Here is a 23105-nt window from a genome sequence, read left to right as displayed (position 1 = left end):
GCTCCACAAAACAGCATCTGACTCATCCACGCACTGAAAACGCGTGTAAATACAGGAATGTCGCCCGTAATCAGCAGGACGGCAAAGTAAAAAGGCGCAGCTTTAAGAAGGCAGTTCTGTCAGCGCGTTCGAGTCGGGTCTAACTCACAGAGCGGCTGCTACAGTGTGATGGTGATTTTCCAGAGAGGGAGGGACCAGACATAAGAACCGGGGCGGAAAAAAAAGAAAAAGAGAAGACATCTGTAATTTTCAAATGGAATTTCTCCCATCGTCGGCCAAACCTCCAAATGTAAGCAGCGAAGGAGGTCAGCACACGCGCCTGGTGGACCCGGGCCTACAGCAGCATGATGGCCCGAACCGGACCTGGTTCTGGAGGATGGGCCTTGAACGCCTCACGTTGTCATATGCAGAGAACAGCAGGCTGAGGGTGGACCACAGCCCGGGAGGAGCCGGGTCCCCTCACCCGGTCTGTCCCCGGGTCAGGCCCAGCGATGGGGGCTGGTGGTGGTGGTGGTGGTGGGTGTTGGGGGGCTCTTCACTAATCAAACGTAATGTGGGAAAAGCAGCCCCTGCCACTTTAAGACTCATACGCTCACACATGGCTCTGTAAAACGTGTGATGGGTTCCAGATGCCGGCGGAGGCGAACTGGAACCCTGACTGGAGCGAGTAGTTAGTGCAGCAATCACACAGTTAACTTGTGCACGTTTATGAACAGAGCGCGCTCGCTAACAGACGCTAGCTGTGTCACCTTAGTGGGCTCCACGCTCCCGATGCCCCACGTTTACTGTAATAGAGAGACTGTGTCCTGACAACACACACTAAATATACATATACATAGAATATATTTGGTATTTGATCATGTTTTTACAGTATGTTCCCACACTGAGTCTGCAAATTGACTGAAGTCAGTAAAACACTAGGCCTTTCTAACAGGCTCTACCTGTGAGGCTCATTATAGCCTTTGTTTCCAGTCAGAGGCAGGAGAAGCCTCACGCTGTGACTTCAGATTGGCCTGTTCCCAGGCTGCAACCAAAGGGCACCCGTGCTCCTTTTTTCGTATTTGACATGAAGCAGCAGGGACCCGTGTCAACCACCAGCTCAGCGCTATCGCAGGATGCAGAGAACGGTCCAGCACCAGCTTCCCTCTCCGCTCCGGTTGGGTTCTGCGTCATGTTTTCTCTGGACGGCCAACCCTAACATTTGGACTGGGAGCCAAAACCGTGGACCCGGGAAGAAGACGAAGAGACGGCTGAAGGAGAAAGACAGTGGGAGGAGGAGAAGTGGTGATGTGGAGCTTGTGGGACTCAGCGAGAGCGAGGCGGAGATTCAGAAGAAGGCAGAAAAAATGTGGGTCATTAACCTAAATAAACTGAACCTGAGGTTCTGTACAGTCAGACTGACTAAGATTTGCTTTCTGGTCATCAGCATCCTTTAAATCGCTGCCCTTCCATGTGTGTAGGGGGAAATGTCCCAGCAGTAAAAAGCAAAGACCTACTGTAGTTCAAAGTGATGAGTTAAAAAAATTGTGCTACAGTAAATCCTTAATGAGTTAGTTTTTGTTTTGTTACTGTAAAGCCGACTAACACTGGCTGGTTTTCCTGCTGCTAACAGAGGTGTCTTCCACTTAGATCACCCCCCCCCCCCCCCCCCCCCCCCCCCCCATTGGCTGAGCGGCTGGAAAAACTGACTCGGCCTCGGAATAAAACGCGAAGGATCTCACAACCCGACTTTCTTCAAAGCAGACGCGTCGAACGCGTGGAAGCGGCGGAGGCCTGTAGGAACAGAAAGGTCAAAGGTCAAGCTGAGCCCAGGCTCCGTCCCCCCGTCCTCGGGGAGGTTCACCAGACTGAAGCCACCAGGCGCTTTATGTGGCAGGTGGAGGTTTGACGAGAGCAGGTGGCAGACGCTTGATGGGCTCCTAAGCCCATAACCCAGAGGCTCCACCAGCACAGCCCCGAGGAAATGACAGTGATTCATTCTCAGGTTGACCGTGTGCAGCCAGGACCGATTCAAGCGAAGGCAGCATCCACCGCTTTATTGTGATTCTCAACTGTGTGACGTCACCAGATGAAAAAGTGCAACATTCATATAGACCCTTGTAAATGTATACTAAAAGTTTATTTGATCAAGTATACTGAAGTATATTTCTAAAGTCCCCAAAGGTTCATTTGAAGTATATTTTAAAAGCTTGAAAAGTAAACTTTAAGGACAGAATATGCCATGTTTCATACACTATAAACTGCATTTTAAATAAACTTAAATAAATTTGCTTGTACCTCCAGGCTACTAACTGTACTGAACAACTAAACTATCAGTGTACTACATACAGTACAGGCTATTAGTACACCTGTAGGTTATTGTAGTATACTTTTGAAGTTGAAGAGTTCAGTTATTTATGGAAAAAAAATCATTTTAACATTTTTAAAGTAAAATACAGACAATGTGAAACAGTAAATGAAAGCAAGGTTTTTTGTCCAAGTGTCAGAAGTTTGTAGACGTCTATGGAGCTGTATGTCACAGACCTAAGAAAAGATGCAACAGTGCTGTCTACGTAAAAGGTGGTTTACTGGGTTTAATCAAGAATGTTCTTGGCTTTAAACTGAAATGTGCACATCAAATATCGGCACACTGTGCGTGTACAGTAGCACGTTATGCATTTTACATGATAATATTCCTGCCTTATACATTCAGGTAACTCAACTCACCTCACATATTTAGACTTTTCTGTAAAGTTTAGGTCAGTTTAAGTCAACTATACTTGAGTGTAATTACAAATCTAGACAAAAAAAACATTTAACCTTCTTTTTTATACTTGCAGGTAGGAACCAAGTATACTTGATCTTTGGTTCGGTACATCTTAGTATATATGTGCATAAAAGTGAACTTAAAAGATACTTTTTTCTTTTTAGTTTAAAACAAGTGTGCGATAGTACTTGTATGTAGTACTTTTTGCCAAGGAGAGCTATGAGCAAATTCAATCAGATGCTGTTCAACATGCATTTGTAATTCAACATGGCTGAAGTCAATGTGTTTTCTGTTGCACCAGAGGCTTTGCCTCCAACGATTGGTCCGACGTTTTCCTCCGTCCCATCTGTGAAATCATTCAAGTGCAGGTCTGGAGGAGTCGTTTTACTTCCTGCTCGTCACACACACTGCTGCCGTGAGGACAGAGACGCCGTAAAAAGGTTCGAGAGGCGCTGGACTTATACCTGCAACCATCTACGTATTGTGTTAAAGTGCAGGGTTGCAGTTCACCTCTAAATAACGAGAAGTCATTTGTGCGTCTTCTACCTCCCACAGGCTGTGGACAGGGGCCGGGCTGAGGTCAGGCAGGAGGGGACTGGCATATGTTTGACTCTGAGTGATGCATAATGGCCTTTTTACTCCTGACCTTTGACCTCACGCCATAACTCCCGCCTGCCGCCTTTCACTGCAGGGATTCTGCTCCCTTCGTGTCTTAGCATTTAGAAGCCATTACTAAAATATACCTGCACCCACGTCTGTTCGAGGCCTGACTTAATAGAAGCTAATAGCACTGTGGTATGTGGAGCCGGGACTGAGGGAAACAACTGTTTCCATCCTGGAAAAAAGAAGTGCAGAGATTCCTCCTTGAAGCCCGAGCAGTCGACGTCCATCCCACCAAAATAACACTGCAGGAAGGGGCGGAGTCTCTGCACAGCGGTGGGATGAGCTAACGATGTCACGCTCTCAGGTTTCCACTTGAGCTGATATTGATACTGCTGACTGTTTGGAGACTGAGAGTGGTGATGATGTCACCGGCCTTCGGCCTACGTTCCAGTGGCTCAATATGTTGTAGTATGTTTCAATTCATTTTATTTCTAGTTCATCAATGCACACTTTTCACTTCCATTGTCTCTCGTTTTTCTGGTGCCATCCGTGCTTCTGTGGCTATTTTCCCAGATGTGTGTAATGATATACAACAGCGAGAGAGAGAGAGGGAGAGAGAGAGAGAGAGAGAGAGAGAGAGAGAGAGAGAGAGCAACTCCAGACAGCTGAACTCACTCAAATGTGTTCCTCATGTGTGCTGTAATCTGGAAAAGATTTGACTGCTCTCCCCTCCGCAACTGTGCTCACTTAACCCTTTAACTGCCAGCGCATCACCAGCAACCGGTGAATTACAGCGAATGCAGCTGCGCTGGGGATCAAAGTTGACTTTAATCTACGAGGACCAAAGTCAGTCCACTGAACTTCCTCCAGCCTTTAAAAGAAAAGTCAAGCTTCAGCCTCCAGATCTGACTCTTGCTCTCGCTCCTCCGACTCTGACTCCTCTTTCCTCCCTGAAAACCGCGGCCCAGCTCCATCTAGCAATTAGCCGCCTGCCGTGGACTCTGGTGACATTGTGAGGATATTTCTGTCACATTTATTATGCGTTTGCTGACCAGACTGTGAGTCATGTGGACACACAAGCAAATCTAACCATGTGTTACAGGCAGCCAAGGGAGGTTCCCCACTTTGATTTTCACCCTCTTGCCTGCTACTTTTTTGGGATTCTCACGTCCAAATTCCTATTGGAGGAACTGTCTTTGCTCCCATTTTCATTTGACCACCACAGGCTCCAACAGCCCTCATCGTCCATGCGATTGTTTCCTGCTAATGGTCTTTCCTGACACATCCCGGGTGATACGTCCCCCGTGAAGGCGTGCGCCTGCCTCTCCCCTCTCTCCCCCGTCTCCTTCCTCCCTGCCAGCCGAGGGAACAGCGCCGGTGGCCTCAGCATGCTGATATGCGCTCAGGCCTGCAGGGCTGAATGCTTCTCTGAGCCCTGGTGCGATCGGACGGACAGGTCTGACAGTTCCGATCCCGTCCACCTTCATAATCTGGTGAATATTGGGTGCATATCGATCATTTTAAACATTGTGAACTAAATAAATGTATGTTGGGGCTTTACCTCTGGACGGAGGCGGAGTCTAGCTCACCCGCTGTTTCTGCTTTTCCTACAGTATTTCTGAGACAAGCATTCAGGGCACAGAGAGAGAAAAACGGCCTGGATCACAGGCTGTAATTTGGAAACCTCAACCGCTCCTGAATATGTCTGCCTCCACTGCTGCTGCTGCTAATGTGTGTGTGCGTGCGCGTGTGTGCGTGCATACACGGATACAGTACCCTGTTTAATTAGTGCCTATAGCTCTGTGTGTGTCTCAGCTCTCAGCTTCTTTCATCCCTCAAACTATTTTTGGTCCTTTTCTTCCCATCCCTTCGGTGAAAGGAGAACAGGTGTGTGTGTGTGTGTGTGTGTGTGTGTGTGTGTGTGTGTGTGTGTGTGTGTGTGTGTGTGTGTGTGTGTGTGTGTGTGTGTGTGTGTGTGTGTGTGTTGGCTAAACAGATGCAGGAGGCGCTGATAAACTAGTATCAGATTTTAATGTCCGCTGCTTCAGGCAGTATCAGTTTTTTATCAGTATTTGCCTCATCCATCGCCACAGTTGAAGTGTGAACAACATGCGTTTCAATCTGAGCTCGGAGGTCTTGATCCTCTGGGCTGTGACAGTCCCCGTCTGTGTCCGGCTGCAAATGCAAGAGGCGACTGAGGCCAGTGAGGAAAGACGCGAGGCAGCCAATCAGAGCGCAGCGCCTCTGGAGGAATGGCTGAAGGTCTCACAAAACATATAAAACGATAGCATCATTAAATGTCACATCATTTCTCTGCCTTTTAATCCTTGTCTCTGAGGTCAGAGAGTTCAGGTGATTGCATCAATTAGCTCAAGCCTTGATTGGCTTAACAATGTTTTTGCCAGACTTTTTAATTGTTTCCAAGGGTTTTGTGGCTTTTACAGTTTCACAGTTGGTCCTGAGTGACAGGAAACTGGAGCTGTAACAGTTCAAAACAGATGCAGGTAACTTAGTGTGACGGAGGCTGCTTTAAAGTCTCATAATCTCATAATAATTGAATCCAGCATATGTTCATATTTCCTTTCGTTTAGATTAAAATGTATCTTTCAAGCTTTATAAGTGAGCGAGTTTTAATTTTCTACAAAGATTTCTGGGCATCGTGTGGAACGCGATGCGAGGCGAGAGATAAAAGCCTGATGATGTGGAGCTTTGCGGCCATCTTTGACTCCCTACGCCTCCTGTCCGCGCTCCTCACTTCCTTCCAGCCTTCAAGGCTCCTCGGCAAACATGAGAATGTAAGTGAGCGGGAGCGCTGCCATCTTTGAGACACATCTCATCTCCCTCGCTCCTCCCCTTCTTTTATTCCTTTGTGTCTCTATGGCTGGACTCAGGGCAGGGTTGAGGTGAGGTTCTTGGCTGTGTTTTAGAATGAGCGGTTTAAAATTAATCCGAAAACTGTAAGAGATCCTCACATAACAACGACTTTGGATTAATAGGATAAATATTAAACTCTCACTTTCTATCATTGTGATCAACGGCACACATGTTATAGATGATACCATGACACACCATCACGCTCCTTTTCACCTGTTCTATTTATTACGCACAGCATTTCTTTTTATTCAAGGGTTTTGAACATTGCTGCGAAAATATTGTCAGGATTATTTTCACGCTTCGCTCGCAGCGGTGGAGTGAAGCACCATAATGTGAGGCGGTGCGAGGGCCGCGCTGAGCTGCTGGAGTGGCACTATAGTAGATGACATGTCTGGTCATGTGGGCAGGTAAGAGCTGCTCAGAAAGGGGGGGTGGAGGTCTGAAACCAGAGCCCTCTCTTCTTCACACCTGTGTTTTTTTTTTTTCAGACTGGAACTTTTAAAGTTTAACCACATAGAGCTTTTCTCAGCTGTGTTAGAGAAACATCAGATGTAGGAACGGGGCTGTTTTATTTAAAAGCACGTTTGGAATTAGAGGCCGGATGGAATCTAAGGCTCCACGGCTGCGCTGTGACACGAATATGCGCAGAAAAATACGATGGTATTTGCGCAATTGCGTTTTTTGCGACATGTCCACGTGTGAAAACGCCACAATCCACGCACCCACGAAGGAAAACAGAGTCATGAAGTAACTTTTCCTATTAAAATCCCAAACCGCCGCGCTCTGTTGATCAAATGACGCGCGCCGACGGAAAGAAAATCGATAAAGCTCAGCGGCGCAGGCGCGCGGCGTTGCGCGCATAATCTGTGCGCCAAGCGGATCCGCCGAGCGGGTTCGCTGCAGCCCGTCCCGTCTAACAGGGAGAAATTGCAGGCCTGCGTCTCCTTTTTAAACCTCGACGCTGTCCACGTCCTCAAAAAGAATGGACCCAATTAAAGCGCTGCAGTCGTCATCATCGCCGAAGCGTTGCCAAACGCTGTCTGGTGGAGAGGAGGCTGGGAGATGCAGGACCACATGACTGAGCGCGCGCCGCGGAGGGATGGGAGTCAGATTGGGTTTCTGCGCTCTCATTGGCCGGGGGGCCGACTTTTGACACGCAGACCAGGGACCCTCCTGCCATATAAATAGGCCTGATAGAACTTTATTATTCTAGCATCACGGCAGCAGGTTTCTGCTTAGTTTGGAGTTACACTCGTCACCACAACTGTATGCCTGCTTGAAGGTGGTTTAAACACAGGGGCTCAGCAGCACAAGGAGTCTGCATGTCCGCTTAGACATGCTCAGCTTTGTGGATACCCGGATTCTGTTGCTGCTTGCAGTAACTTCATACCTAGCATCATGTCAATGTAAGTTTCAATATCTGCTATTTTTTTTTTCTGTGACGGATATTTTTCGGGGTCCCACTGCTTGAGGATCTTGCGCTTGGCTTTTACTTGGGACTAACCTCAAGGTCAACGTGAAGACAGCTCAAAGCACTGCTGATTTAAACTCATCGGACTGAGCTCTGGCAGCGGATTCATCCCTTTTTTTTCGGAGGATACAATCATTATCATTTGTTTAGTTTCCGAGAGGGAGAAGTTGCACCGCCGATAAAAGTTTATACGCTTTGCAAAGGGCGTTTAAGTAGCGGTCCGAGTTGGTTTTCAGTGCTTTTAGTGCATTTAGACGTAGGAAAATAGGTTGTATGCGCATTTTTCTCAGACCTAGGAAAGAAAACTTTATGGGGCGTTGTACACATTGTTCCATCCAGACGTCCAGTAAAAGAATCCTCTCAATAGGAAACAGCAATGTCTCCCCCTGGTGGCCACAGGTGCAAACATCTGTTTGGCATCAGTTACACTTTCTTCCATTTGCTCGCTTAAATGATCTTTTTGAAGCTTTGGTAGAAATTACAGTATATTATAAGTATTTAAATGTATTTAATCTAAAATACTTTCATTCGAGGTAACAGTCATTAAACAGGTTATTAGCGTTATCTGTTGAGAATCAGCTGAGAAAGTTTTGAATTTAATAGAGTTTAATTGAAATGTTTCTCACATTTAACAACAATTTAGAGAAATTGAACTAATGTAAAGTAAAAGTAATGAGTGTCACCTTACTTGAAGGTGCGCCACCTTGTGGCCAATGCTGGACATGACGCGTGGAGTTCATGGGGAGGTCCCAGCGGCGCCACAGCCACCTACCAGCAGCTGGTCCTGATTCAGATGGGACAGAATAGTTGTGAATCAGGCGTGTAAACATCAGCCACAAATTAAGTTTACACTGATTAGAGGATGAAAATACAACATTCAAAACAACATTTATTAAGAAGCAAGAACTTCCAACCATAACAAATAATACACCCAATAAAGCTGTTAACCAGACAGTCACCATTTGAAGTGCTGCAGATCTCATTGTGTTTGCATCAGCAGCCCAACTATTTCTATCCTCAGGGCATGATTTACCTGTTCAGGCCTGTGAGCAGACAGAGCATTATTACATGGAATGCTACTGACTCTGAGGCTCACATTCATTACAGTTAGACAGCATGACATGGTTCTCTGGGCTCATATGTGGCAACAAATATAGGTGGTTAGTTAGGTTTGAATGAGGCATAGTTTAAGGTGCTGTTGACAGTGTAGAGTAGTTTAAGGTTCTGATGGACTCAGGCCCAGATGTTTGGTCCTGGATGCAGTGTGGAGTTTGATGAAAATGCCAAAATGACAGCTTTGTCTTTCCCAGTGATGCTTTCCCACGTCTAGGTTTATTTCCAGCGATGCCTGTTGTTAATTCTAATGCACACACACTGAACCAGCTGGATGGAAACTGCATAGTGTCTCCTCCAGGTGATGCTCTAAAAATGTTTGCGATGTTCTAACAGAGAATTGTCCTCTGCTCTCTCCCCGCCCTCCTGTTGTTCCCGTCTGCCTCTCCCTCGTCTCCGACGCCACAGACTTGGTTAGTACACATGCACACGAGCACGCGGGCAGCCTGCCTTAAAGTCAGCATTACCGTGCCTTACCGTGTCGCCATGGTGCCGCCTCTGCATGTCCCGTCCCCGGCAGTTTGAGCAGTCTCAACGGTGGCAGATCATTTCATTCACGAACCCTCCGAACCAGAATATTTCTTGCAGTTTTCTCCCTTCCTGTCCTCGAATAGAGGGTCCTATTGGCTAAGGCTTGTGTGAGTGAAAGCTAAAACCGTCAGGCTGAGGCACCACTGGGGCCTGGCACAAAGGCTCCTTTCTGAGGACAGCAGGGAGAGGGGGCAGAGGGAGCTTCGGGTCAGATCCTGATCCAGAGCCATCCTCTGCTCCTTCAATTGGATTTAACACGGGAAGTGAGAGCTGCAGCTTCCATTGTTAATTAAGGCCGAGACCTTTCTAATCCAGTGTTCGTTGAAATGATTCTGCTCACTGTTGAAATTGCCTAAATGTGAATTGCTACGAGCAGGTTCACAGCTCCGGGTGTTTGCTTCACCAAGCTGCTATTTTGAGCTTGACTGTGCATATGCTGATGGTTTACCAGTAACCTGGTTTCATTTCAAGTCCCGTGTCCATAACAGGATGTTTAGTGCATCCACGTACTGGAGTTGATTAAATGGATTTGCATGCTGATCTGCTTATCATCAAACAACGCAGAAGTTAAATACCCACATTAAATTACCTGAAAATCCCCGAAAAGACTAAATAAATCTTATATTTATTTATGTTCTTTTCTAATAAATGGGGAGTCGCGCAGTGTAGTTCATATCTCACCAGGTCATATCAGACACATAAAACATACAGACGCCACTGAATGCCTTTTGGAAAGGTCGAGTTTGAGTCCAGACACATTTCATTGACATTAACCTTTTCCGTCACATTTACCTTGTAGCTCTGTTTAGATGAGTTGACGTGATACTGGCATGCTTTCCCGCGGGAACACTTTGACGCTGACTTGCTGCTAAGGCTATAAACTGGGCCATCTGCTCCGCATTTTGGTCTGACTCAGTGGTTTCTCTGCCGCAGGGTGCCAGAGGAGACAAAGGACCTCGAGGTGACAGGGTAAGCTCAACTCCGACAAGCTATTTTATATATAACTTGTGATTTCTGCTGGAGAGGAAGCTGTGTGATTCTATGTAATTATGAAGCACGTTTGGCATCGTTTCTGTTGTTGTTGTTGTTCTAATTTGACCTCTAACCTCAACTTGCCACACCCCTGCATTGACATCACCCATAGGCCTAATGTTTACAGACAACATTAGTGACATGGTTGAATATGATATGTACTATACACAGCCCTCATCGTACTGTTATACCTATTATATCCTCTAATGATCCCTTAATAACCTAGTTTACTCATGCATCCATATTCATTTACAGTTTCTAACTCCATCAAGATTCACAGATTTGCTTTGCTGCAGCATCCCTACATCAGAACAGCTGTTTACTCACTCTGTCGTTTGTATTTTACAGGGTCTTCCTGGCCCTAATGGAAGAGATGGCAAACCCGGACTCCCTGGCCCCCCTGGACCCCCTGGTCCCCCTGGACTCGGAGGAGTAAGTCTGCCGTTGAGTGTGTTTACTCTGAATGTGTACTCGGAAAGCTTTGATAATGCAGGAGCGTCTGTAATTTGACTTATTGTGAGTCTGTGACATACAGACCAGCCGTCGGCTGGTGGTACTTAGCCACAGTGTTGTGCTCTTTTAAAGCTATGACTAGATAATATCCATAACCTACATCCAAGTCTCCACAGTTACATTTGATGCCTGCTGATGTCTTTCTTAAATGTGACAGCAGCTGGAACTACCACTATTAGCAATATATTTAAGTTTAATGTTGTTGCATTGGAATAATTGGATTATATTGCATGCGTCCATATAAGTAAGCCTGTACGCTTTAGTCCGTGTAATTCATCTGTGGTTTTGCTTTGCTTCCTAACAGAACTTTGCTGCTCAGTATGACGGTGCTAAAGCTCCCGATGCCGGCCCTGGACCCATGGTGTGGACTCCCGGCACAAACACAATCATGCATGACACTCATATTTCACATGGATTTAAACCTGATAATGCTTCACTTAGTGATGATTGATCATCTATTTCTTGTTCTTCTCAGGGTTTGATGGGACCCAGAGGCCCTCCCGGACCTCCTGGACCCCCTGTAAGTGCAAACACCTGCAGATCCTCTGTATAAGTGGTTCGGATTATGCCCACAGTGTGTGACGCTCATGCTGTGCCCTCTATAATTTAACAGGGACCTCAGGGACACACCGGACATGCTGGTGAGCCCGGAGAGCCCGGACAAACAGTAAGATTATCTTCCAAAATATTCTCTTTTTAGTTATGCTCAGCTTCAGTGATGCCATCGTGGTAGCTGCAAGATTAATGCTGTGGCTTTCTTTCCCAGGGCCCTGTTGGTGCTCGTGGCCCTCCTGGACCCCCTGGCAAATCTGGAGAAGACGTATGTGCCTTATGGAGATTATTCAGAGCTGTTGCTTTGTTGTTGCTTGGACTTCAAATGGTAAAGTTTGCTTTGGTGACCTACAGGGAAACAATGGCAGACCTGGAAAGCCCGGAGATAGAGGTGTCCCCGGCCCTCAGGTATGAGCCCACCACTATTACATGATGCCTGACACAAAATGATTCAAACAGACAAGTATGGGGCAAATATAGAATGACCCTGACTTTGTTTTGAACTGCAGGGCGCTCGTGGATTCCCCGGAACCCCTGGACTTCCCGGAATGAAGGGACACAGAGTGAGTGTCCACCCAGTCCTGTGTTCAGGATCACCTGACTTTCCACCTGCTTGTTCCTGCCAAGAGGAAGCGATGAACTAGTCTGAAAGAACATTCAACTCCACACTGAGCGAGATTCTGGATTCCAACATCCTTCCCACTGGCTTATGTTGAGCAATGAAATGCCCGGAAGAAAAAAGTGATTAGATTTAGTAAAAGGATCAGTGCTGGGATCTTTGAAATTATATTATACAAGGGACCTACAGCTAAGCAGGATGCTGATTTCCTTGTCTTTCCTGCCTTCATCTCTGGATTAAAGCATTAACATTTTACTCAGTTTTGCCGTATGAGATATAAGGCATCACCTCAAGCGGTCACTTTTTTGTGTGTGTGTGTCAGGGTTACACTGGTCTGGATGGACGCAAGGGAGAGCCGGGTGCTGCTGGCGCCAAGGTAAGAAAGACTTCTTCTTCATGTCTGCTCTGCATGTAGGAAGCAAAAAGTATAATCTTGAGATACAGTTAGGTCATTAGCATGTTCTGCTTCTCCTGTAGGGCGAGCCTGGTGCCCATGGAGCAGCTGGAAGCCCTGGACTGGCTGTAAGTTTATAATCAATCATGTTTTTACATTTATACACACATTGTTAATAATGGAAGTTTGTGTGAGTGATTCATTTTACACCAGTGTTAACATCATCTGCCATTGTAAAATGAAAGAATACTGCTCACAACAGAAACCTGCACCAGTTTTTCTTACACAATGCATCTTCTACCAGACCTACAGTACAGAACGTCTTTACCCTGACTGGTGTGTTTTGGTATGTTCATAGGGCTCTCGTGGCCTGCCTGGTGAGAGAGGTCGTGCTGGCCCTGCTGGCCCCGCTGGTGCTCGTGGTGCTGATGGCAATGTTGGACCCGGTGGCCCTGCTGTGAGTGCTGGCTTTAAGAAAGTTTAATTAGACCCTTTGTAATAATGAAACTCTAGAAGCATCTAAATGTCATTGTAGTTTATGGCTGTGTCTTGAAGTACATACTGTTCATCATGAGGAAGCACTTTTGCCTAAACAAACCATGTAATCTTTCACCTTTATGTGAACTTTGACCTGTATGGCATATACTAATGTATAGTATGGTCTGCTGATTCTCTACCCAGGGTCCCGTTGGTGCTGCTGGTCCCCCAGGTTTCCCCGGTGGCCCCGGCCCCAAGGTGAATATGAAATCACTTTACAAATGCTTCATGGTTCAGAACGAATCTCAATTACTTACACTATAAGTTATAAGACAAAGCTACAGTATTCATCCATCCCAAAATCCTACACAGAATCCCCAAGGGAAGTGACATTGTCGACAGGCCTCTATTTAGTGTAAATGCATGGCAACATAGCTAACAGTACTAATATAATTTTTGATGTCGTTAATATTGGTAAATTGTTAAATTATTAAAATGTTTTCTTCTTCGACAGGGAGACGTTGGACCTGCTGGACCTACCGGCCCAGGTGGAGCCCAAGGATCCAGAGGAGAGCCCGGTCCTAATGGTGCTGTTGGCCCCGTTGGTCCCCCTGTAAGTAGTCATGTTTCACGCAGACTCATCAATCACCTTTGTGTCACTGGTAAACAAAAAAACTTAACAAAAAATAAAAGTAAATAATTCCTGTCTGACACCATTAAAATCACTAGAAGTCAAAGGGCTTCCATGCTGTTAAAGGCAGTGCCACTTTGTGTCTGTGCCTACTTTATGGCTTGCATACAGTATTTCCTATGCCGGTGTAACTGATATTAGTTCCCTTTAATAAATTGTTGACACCATCATATATTTCACAGTAGAATGCTTTGGAGATTCACATAAGGTCAAATTACAATATTGCTTTTATTTAACTTACTGGAACTATATAAAATCTAAATTAGTAAAACAGTTTTCTGTTATTTTTTTAAGACTGTGTTCTAAAGACTTACTTCTAGTCTTTCTTCTATAGGGTAACCCTGGTGCTAATGGCCTGAATGGAGCCAAGGGAGCTGCTGTAAGTATTCAAACTGTACCACAAGTCCTCTGACGCACTCTACAATGCACATGCAAGATGCAAATATATTGGATAGGTGACCCCAATTATTATCTATTTAGTTTTGTTGTTAGCATACAGGTATGATATGATGTCACTAATGTCTAATGTCATATCATGTCTATCTAGGGCACCCCTGGTACTACTGGAGCTCCTGGCTTCCCTGGACCAAGAGGAGGACCTGGACCCCAGGGCCTTCAGGGTGCTGCTGGACCTAGAGGCTTGTCTGTAAGTACACATGTACACACCACAGTCATCAACAACAACAATAAAAAATTGCTCTTTGTTAATGTCTGTTTATGTCCACTGTTTTAGGGAGATCCTGGTGCTCAGGGTGTTAAGGGAGAAAGTGGTGCCAAGGGAGAGCCTGTAAGTTCACACCCTCTTCATGTTTTTTATTAAAGAATTATAGAAATTAAAGCATTTAAAGATGATGACTCAATTCTATTTGTATTTCCTCAGGGTAACGCTGGACCTCAGGGACCTCCTGGATCTCAGGGTGAGGAGGGAAAGAGAGGCCCCACTGGTGAGCTTGGTGCTAGTGGCCCTGCTGGCCTCCGTGGAGCTAGAGTGAGTACCAGATTTCTTTTAGTTGATACTGAACCCAAATAATTAAAAGCTACTTTTTGGACCACCTCTTAACACCTTTGTGTTTCCAACAGGGCGCTCCTGGTGGTCGTGGTGTGCCTGGTGCTGAGGGAAGAACTGGTCCCATTGTGAGTGTTTTACAAATATAATTCCGTGTCACACGTAGTAACTGAAATCTGAAAATAGGTTACATGGATGTAAACGTGAAGTACCCCGTTACTTCCATGATAAAAAACAATATACAAATATGTGATAAATTCGGAAGTGTCTTTACCACTACTTGATCCTCCTCTTGTAGGGCATGCCTGGTGCCCGTGGTTCCACTGGTTCAGGTGGACCTCGTGGTCCTCCTGGAGATGCTGGTCGTGCTGGTGAGCCTGGCCCAGCTGGTCTCAGGGTGAGTCTTTTGCTTAGTTTGCACACTGACAGTAATGTCTCTGTGTGAGTTATCCGACTTCAGTTTGATGCTGTGATAGTGAAATATTAGACTGATACTATGAGCAAAATGTGACAGGTTGTTAGCCAAGCTTTAACAGAATGAAAAAATACCAGTGGATATATTTTAATCACTGGTTTATCCTTGATAGGGTCTCCCTGGAAGCCCTGGAAGCTCTGGACCCCCAGGAAAGGAGGGACCTGCTGTAAGTAAACCTGCAGCTTAATTTGTTCTACATTTTTGCAGTATTAAAAATCTTAGCAGTATTTTATTATAAGCTGATACTTACATCCTTCTTTCCTCTTGGCAGGGTCCCTCTGGACAAGATGGTCGTGGTGGACCTCCTGGCCCTACTGGACCTAGAGGCCAGCCTGGAAACATTGGCTTCCCCGGACCCAAAGGACCTTCTGTGAGTAGAAAATAGCAAAAACCAGAAAATGAGCGTTTGGAACTAAACATTTGCTTGATGCATCTTTCCCCCACTTTCAGGGTGAGGCTGGTAAGCCTGGTGAGAAGGGAGGTACTGGCCCCACTGGACTGAGAGTAAGTAGAAACGCCTCTTAGACAAATGTCTGTGTTTTTAATTGTAATGCAATTCATTATGTCCCAATATTTGTTTCTTAGGGAGCCCCTGGTCCTGATGGTAACAATGGAGCCACTGGCGCTACTGGGCCTGCTGTACGTATCTTAACATACATATATATCATATTGCCTTTAGTTAAAATTAGATTCCTCTTTTTTAAAGCAAAAATCTTAATACCATAGTCATCATTGGCACTGATTTATTTCTCTGTCTTTAGGGTGGTCCTGGTGAGAAGGGAGAGCAAGGATCTGCTGGAGCTCCTGGCTTCCAGGTTTGGATTCATCATCTGTTTCCATAGAAATCAGCTTTTTAAAGTTACTTTACTGTACTATAGAGAATGATGCAATGTTTTAAAGTCATAACGAACAGCAATTGATAATTAATTGTATTTGCTGTAATAACCAAAATAATACACGTACACCACACAATGACAAAAAACTGTGTGAGTTGGCTATATATTGAACAATGTAACAACTCTTTTAGTTTCGTACTTAGTGTTCACCATGGCTTGATATTTTCAGGGTCTGCCTGGTCCCGCTGGACCCGCCGGTGAGGCTGGCAAGCCTGGAGAGAGAGTAAGTAATACACAAGCATGCGTTGAGTTAGTTATGCAGCACATTAAAGTTACATTCCTAACTATTATTGTGTCTGTAGGGTATCCCAGGAGACCAGGGAATTCCTGGAGTTGCTGGTGGCAAGGTATTTTTTTCCATTGATTTGCTGATCATGTGTAGTAGAATATTTTAACAGTACAATATGTTGAACTACTTTTGTGTGTTCCTCTAGGGAGAGCGTGGTAACCCCGGTGTAGCTGGAGCTGCTGGACCTCAGGGACCAATTGGAATCCGTGGACCTGCTGGAGCACCTGGACCTGATGGTGGCAAGGTAAAATAATGACATTGGACGGAGAGTTATATACTTAATAGTATAGCTTAATAGCTGTTGTAAATGTTGAATGTAAATGAATAGCTGTGCAAATGAATTTTTCTGTGGTAGAAAATCATATTAAACACTCTTTGTCTTGTTTGTTTCCAGGGAGAGCCTGGTCTTGCAGGAGCTGCTGGTGCCCCAGGACACCAGGGACCTGGTGGCATGCCCGGTGAGCGTGGAACAGCTGGTTCTCCTGGACCCAAGGGAGAAAAGGTAAACTCTTAAACTCAGCTACCTGTAAATTCTTCTGCCGTGCAGTGTTACTCCCTCTAACCCTCTCTTTCCCTGTAGGGAGAGCCTGGACACAAAGGCCCTGATGGCAATGCTGGAAGAGATGGTTCCCGTGTAAGTTAAACTCTCCAATAGGGTTTTAGGATCATCTTTTAAAAAATATTGTCACTTGACATTTGACTGTAGCAACCAGACCTTTATTCTTAGGGTCATCTGTCATTCTAGGGTCTGCCTGGACCTGCTGGACCTCCTGGACCCACTGGAGCCAATGGTGATAAGGTAAGAAGGTGTTATTTTTATGTTTTTTTAGATAGATTTGCGACAAAAGTAATTATACAGATAGCATAGATTTTAAGTATTTAGAATGTATAGTACAACAAAACACAGATGATTTCTTCATTCTGTCCTTGCAACAGGAACGTACATTGTGACCTATATACGGTTGTTTTGACCCAAATATGGCAGATTGATCCTGTAGCTGTGACCTACAGTAGAAAACCGTTACATATTGTTGAGATAAAAGCTCAGCTAAGACGGTTCCACAAATTTGGATTTCCCATTTTTTTGTAACCTTAACTGGGAATACCCCCAGCGTATCTAAAGATGGAACCTCAACGCTGCCACCTCATGGTTGTTTGATAGTATTGTTCAATTTCTCACTTGAAGCAGTGGTAATGACGTAAGGATAAATTCAGCAAACACAATGACTTACATAGAAGGTTATAAGTGTTTTACTTTACAATTTTATGCAATTAGGCTCATACGTGTTTTCACATGTTTTTATTGCTTATCAAAATCATTGTTGGAGCAGGAACCTAGCAGCAGCACTGGCAATATATAAAACAAATACAGTTAAATTGATGAAATGATGCTAAAGAAAATCTCACTTTGTCTCCTACAGGGTGAGAGTGGTGCTTTTGGCCCTGCTGGCCCTGCTGGACCCCGTGGAGCTTCTGTAAGTACTCACCTTCTTCTTTATTGTAATAAATATTATGCTCAATACCGCTTACTCTCCAATTACTTCATATTAATATCACAGGCATTTTAGCATGTCGTGTATACAGTGTTGTTCTGATGTTCTGAATTTCTGATTGTTATCCATAGGGAGAGCGTGGAGAGGTTGGACCTGCTGGATCTCCCGGTTTTGCTGGACCCCCTGTAAGCAAGCAGCCAATTATCTTACAGAAATACATATCCCATGTATATTTTGTGCAAACATAGCATCACAATAGCCCAGATACAGAAGTAACCCTGCTTCTCCTCCTCTTTTCTACAGGGTGCTGATGGTCAGCCTGGAGCAAGAGGAGAGCGTGGACCTTCTGGTGTGAAGGGAGAAGCTGGCCCCTCTGGACCCGCTGGACCTGCTGGACAGTCTGGACCTGCTGTTAGTACCACTTTATCTGGGCACATACAGTCTTGGTTGATCTAATTATACTTAGCCAATATTTCAATAATATATATATTTCAATTAGTAAATATAAAAAAATATATATACACATTATATATATATATAATACAATATTGTTTGTACAGTAAGCAATACAGTATTATGAAGTGGCATCATAAGCTTAAACATCTGTGGGATAAAACACTTACAGTATATGTGTACATGCAGTGTGAGCAATGCTGAAACAGAATTATGTCTGATTCTTGTGTATCATGTGATCCTGTTCATCTAGGGTCCTTCTGGCCCTGCTGGACCTACTGGTGCCCGTGGAGAGAACGGTCCTACGGTGAGTATTAACTTACACTCGTCTCGTTCTTCTGCTACAGCAACCATTATAAGAATGGATTAGAAATATCATCAGTGATAACCTGTTGCAAATTAAATTATACTTTTGTGGTAGTTAAGTGAAAGGTTTTTACTGTTATATTGTGGTATTAATACATTCTTAACAGATGCCATGTAACCTTTGATTGTGTATGTTTTTGCGGTCAGGGTCTTCCTGGTTTCCCTGGTGCTGCTGGCAGAGTTGGTGCTGCTGGACCTGCTGTAAGTATACTGTACAACACTACTGCTGCTTCTCATGCAAACAAAATACAACTTTAAGTTTTATTGTTTCTTTAACTTTCATACATGCTGCTCCTGCATGACACTGCACAGAGAAAACATTCACATGTGATGTTTGACCACAGTCCTTATACTTTCATAGGGTATTGTTGGACCCCCTGGTCCTGCTGGTCCCGCCGGTAAGGAGGGTCCTCGTGGTCTTCGTGGTGATCCTGGTCCTACTGGTGCTTCTGGAGAGCAGGGATTGCTTGGACCACCTGGTCCAGCTGGAGAGAAGGGACCCTCTGGAGAACCTGGTCCTGCTGTAAGTTTTATTGTATTTTTTTATCAGACAAAACAACTATAACTGATCTTATTTTTATTCATTAGAAACATTAATATGTATTGTTTCCATTTACTGTAGGGTCCTCCTGGTGCTCCTGGACCCTCTGGATCTCTTGGAAGTCAGGGATTCGTTGGTCTGCCTGGCGCTAGAGGAGACCGTGGTACACCTGGTGCCGCTGGTGCTGTGGTAAGTACAAGTCAATTTAACCTATCTCATTACAGTTATGTACAGTAAGAATGTCTGTGTGTGAGGAAATTTAAGTTTCAAGCTAGTTTTTGTATTAAGGCACCTTCTACAAGGTCTAACACTATACTGAAATCATTTCCTATATCAATTATTGTTTTCTGCTTCCTATCACAGGGAGAGCCTGGTAGACTTGGACCTGCTGGTCCCCCAGGAGCCCGAGGTCCCCCTGGTAACATTGGCCTGCCTGGTATGACCGGACCTCAGGGAGAGGCTGGACGTGAGGTAAGGATGTTAAAACCAAACAACAAAATGTTAAGGTACCAGAGTTGAGGCTAAGTATCTTATTGAAATCTGTTCAGCTATGACAACCTTATATAAAAACCTGATATTAAACCTACAGTTTAACAGAAGCCAACATCGAGGCTAATTTATTGATTATCATCCACAGGGTAACCCTGGTAACGATGGACCTCCTGGCCGTCCTGGTGTTGCTGGATTCAAGGTGATACCTTTTAATTCATCTTAGCGCCTGATTGTACACAAAGTACACATGTAATATGAGATGACCCCAATATACTGTTTCCCATCATATAGGGAGATCGTGGTGAGCCCGGATCCCCTGGTGCCATTGGACTTGCTGGTGCCCCTGGACCTGCTGGACCCACAGGAGCTGCCGGAAGACCTGGAAACCGTGGAGAGACTGTATGTACTGACAGCAACCTGAAATAAATTAATAAACAGTAGGACAGTAAATTGACACAAAATCAATCTTAATCATGCAATCAACCACCTTTTTCACACATTTTTGTTTGTATAATTTATTGTTTATAGGGCCCAGGAGGATCTGCTGGACCTGTTGGCCCAGCTGGAGCTAGAGGTGCCGCTGTAAGTACATTATATATACTGTAAAACTCGAGCAATGCTATTACTGTATGTGTGTGGACATCTATATCTCATACAATGGGCACATAAATTGTAATCTTTTGAACTGGTACTGTAGGATGTTCCTGACTGTGTACTGTGTGTGTTATACTGTAGGGACCTGCTGGACCTCGTGGTGAGAAGGGTGTTGCTGGAGACACAGGAGAGAGAGGTCTGAAGGGTCTCCGTGGACATGCTGGTCTCCAGGGAATGCCCGGACCTTCTGTGAGTGACGGCAGACATGCAATAAGCAACATCTTCTGATATTTACACCAGCATATAGATGTGTTAGCTGCAGTTTTTATAGTACAAGGATGTAAACACTAAACTGACCAGAAATCCTTTTGACACTACCTCTACTGAACATTGTGATTCATCTATGCAATATTTTGTTTTGACAGGGACCCCCTGGTGACACTGGGCCTTCTGGACCTTCTGGACCTGCTGGACAAAGAGTAAGTTAAACCCTAATTACTGTTAAGTTAATTATTAGCCAAAGTATTTTAGTGTTATACGATGATCTCCTTTTCAGGGACCTGCTGGACCCCACGGACCCGCTGGTAAGGACGGCAGAGCTGGTGCCCATGGTACTATTGGCTCTCCTGGTGCTCGTGGACCCCCAGGATACGTTGGACCTGCTGTAAGCATATTCTTTATGTCCTTATCTGCTTAAGCACATAATTTCGATATTGTACATCAAACAACCATCTGCAAAGCATAAAATATTAATGCACGTTCTTGACTATCTCAGGGTCCCCCTGGACTTCCCGGTCCACCCGGACCTCCCGGCCCCTCTGGTGGTGGATATGATGTTTCCGGATATGATGAGTACAGAGCTGATCAGCCCGCCCTGAGAGCCAAGGACTACGAGGTCGATGCCACCATTAAGTCACTGAACACACAGATTGAGAACCTCCTCACTCCTGAGGGATCCAGGAAGAACCCCGCCCGCACCTGCCGTGACATCAAGCTCAGCCACCCAGACTGGAGCAGCGGTAAGCTCAGCTCCACAGCACCCTGCTGATAATGTCCTTACAAACAACCAGCGTTAGCAAAACATATCTTATGGATGCTGTTAGTTTGTTTAGCCTTGTTACGTCTTCAGATTTGACCGAAAGACTACAATTGATTTTATTTTAGGATTCTACTGGATTGACCCCAACCAAGGATGCCCCAATGATGCCATCAAAGTCTTCTGTGACTTCACCACCCGCGAGACCTGCATCTATGCCCACCCAGAAAGCATTGCCCAAAAGAACTGGTACAGAAGCACAGAGAACAACAAGCACGTCTGGTTCGGAGAGACCATCAACGGTGGTACTGAGGTGAGCATTTCAATTACAATACTGGAAACTGCTAAAAAGACAAGTTGCAGAATATTGACTATGGTTCTTTCCTTTCCGTCAGTTTACCTACAATGACGAGACCCTCAGCCCCCAGAGCATGGCCACCCAGCTGGCCTTCATGCGCCTGCTTGCCAACCAGGCCAGCCAGAACATCACTTACCACTGCAAGAACAGCGTTGCCTACATGGATGGTGAGAGCGGCAACCTGAGGAAGGCTGTGGTGCTTCAGGGCTCCAACGATGTGGAGCTGAGGGCCGAGGGAAACAGCCGCTTCACATTCTCCGTGCTGGAGGACGGCTGCACTGTAAGTATCTCTAGTCAGATTGTTTGGGATTTCCCTGTTACCTTCATTGGTTTTTCGATTTTCTAGTAATGAAGTATAAACCAAAGGCAGTTTTAGACTGAGTTTAGTCATTGGTCTGAAGTCCCCTTTTTCCTTGCTCCCTGCAGAGACACACTGGTGAGTGGAGCAAGACAGTGATTGAGTACAGAACAAATAAACCATCTCGCCTGCCCATCCTCGACATTGCACCTTTGGACATTGGTGGAGCTGATCAGGAGTTTGGTTTGGACATTGGCCCAGTCTGTTTCAAATAAATAGACTCATGATAAATTAACACCAAAAAGAGAGAAAGAACGAAAAAACGAAATCTCTGCCCTTCTTTCTTTGTTGTTTTTTTTATACCGAATGCTGATTTCTCTCTGAACATCCACTTGCTTAAGATGGGCAACTATCGGAGAGGACTGAAAGGACTGAATGGAGCGTTTGTGCAATGCAAATTAATACAGCAACCCAAAGGGACGCGGGAAAACACCTTGTTGTGGGACATCATGTCATCCTTTTGTAAAAAATAAAAGAAGTGTAATAAAAACGCTGAAAGTATGCATCACTCTGTGGTCTTTGTATATCTTCCATCGAGGAGGTTTAAAACCACAATTTCCACGAAAAAGGTTTAAACTACCTCATGCCTGTACGGAAAGAAAATAATATTGACAAAACCTGGGTCCACAACCGAGATGTTAAGACTTCTAATGCTTCGAGCTTTGTCCCTTATTGGAAGGTGCTCAGTTACTTGAAGCAGACGTATATGGTGCTAGTATGCAGCTGTGGAGCGAACCACTTTTTTACTGTATTACTTTGTATTGACATTTGAGGAGTGTTGCATTGGTCCCCTGATACTCCCCCACTTTAAGCAGGTCCTATGTTCCTAAACCTGATGTCTGGTTCTTGTCTTACTTTGTTTTGTTTTGTTTTCTTTGGTTTTGTCTAGAAGGTTTATTGTTTTCTTTTTGTTTTGGTGTTTTGTTTAGGCTTTCGATTCCAATCCCACAGCCAGCTTCATACTGGCAACACAATTTTCATTCAATGGTTTTTTGGCGGCCGCTCTCTCTCTCTCTCTCTCTCAAAAAATGACACCACAAAGTCTATTGTACCTATTTTGTATATGTGAGATGTTTAAATAAATTGTGAAAAGTTCTGAAATAAAGCATGTCCAATGTTCCAAAACACACTA

General features: G+C 44.9%; 1 protein-coding gene across 1 annotated transcript; it reads left to right on the top strand.

Annotated features, from left to right (window-relative positions):
- The first annotated feature begins 7428 nt into the window (after nt 1-7428).
- Nucleotides 7429-23105, top strand: col1a2 (collagen, type I, alpha 2). Its single transcript, XM_055513094.1, has 50 exons — nt 7429-7629; nt 9995-10003; nt 10255-10307; nt 10719-10802; nt 11188-11244; nt 11359-11403; nt 11497-11550; nt 11650-11703; nt 11790-11843; nt 11945-11998; nt 12377-12430; nt 12532-12576; nt 12807-12905; nt 13130-13183; nt 13440-13538; nt 13951-13995; nt 14164-14262; nt 14350-14403; nt 14497-14604; nt 14697-14750; nt 14921-15019; nt 15210-15263; nt 15369-15467; nt 15548-15601; nt 15683-15736; nt 15859-15912; nt 16163-16216; nt 16296-16340; nt 16428-16526; nt 16677-16784; nt 16863-16916; nt 17028-17081; nt 17704-17757; nt 17907-17960; nt 18079-18186; nt 18482-18535; nt 18742-18795; nt 18956-19117; nt 19217-19324; nt 19499-19606; nt 19773-19826; nt 19919-20026; nt 20156-20209; nt 20363-20470; nt 20647-20700; nt 20778-20885; nt 20997-21240; nt 21386-21570; nt 21653-21895; nt 22042-23105. The coding sequence occupies exons 1-50, from the start codon at nt 7560-7562 to the stop codon at nt 22186-22188; spliced, it is 4080 nt and encodes a 1359-aa protein (XP_055369069.1). The 5' UTR covers nt 7429-7559; the 3' UTR covers nt 22189-23105.

This window comes from Betta splendens, chromosome 11, assembly GCF_900634795.4.
Source record: "Betta splendens chromosome 11, fBetSpl5.4, whole genome shotgun sequence".
Classification (NCBI taxonomy): domain Eukaryota; kingdom Metazoa; phylum Chordata; class Actinopteri; order Anabantiformes; family Osphronemidae; genus Betta; species Betta splendens.
Note: the sequence above shows the minus strand (reverse complement) of the source record. Positions and strands in the feature narration are given on the sequence as shown.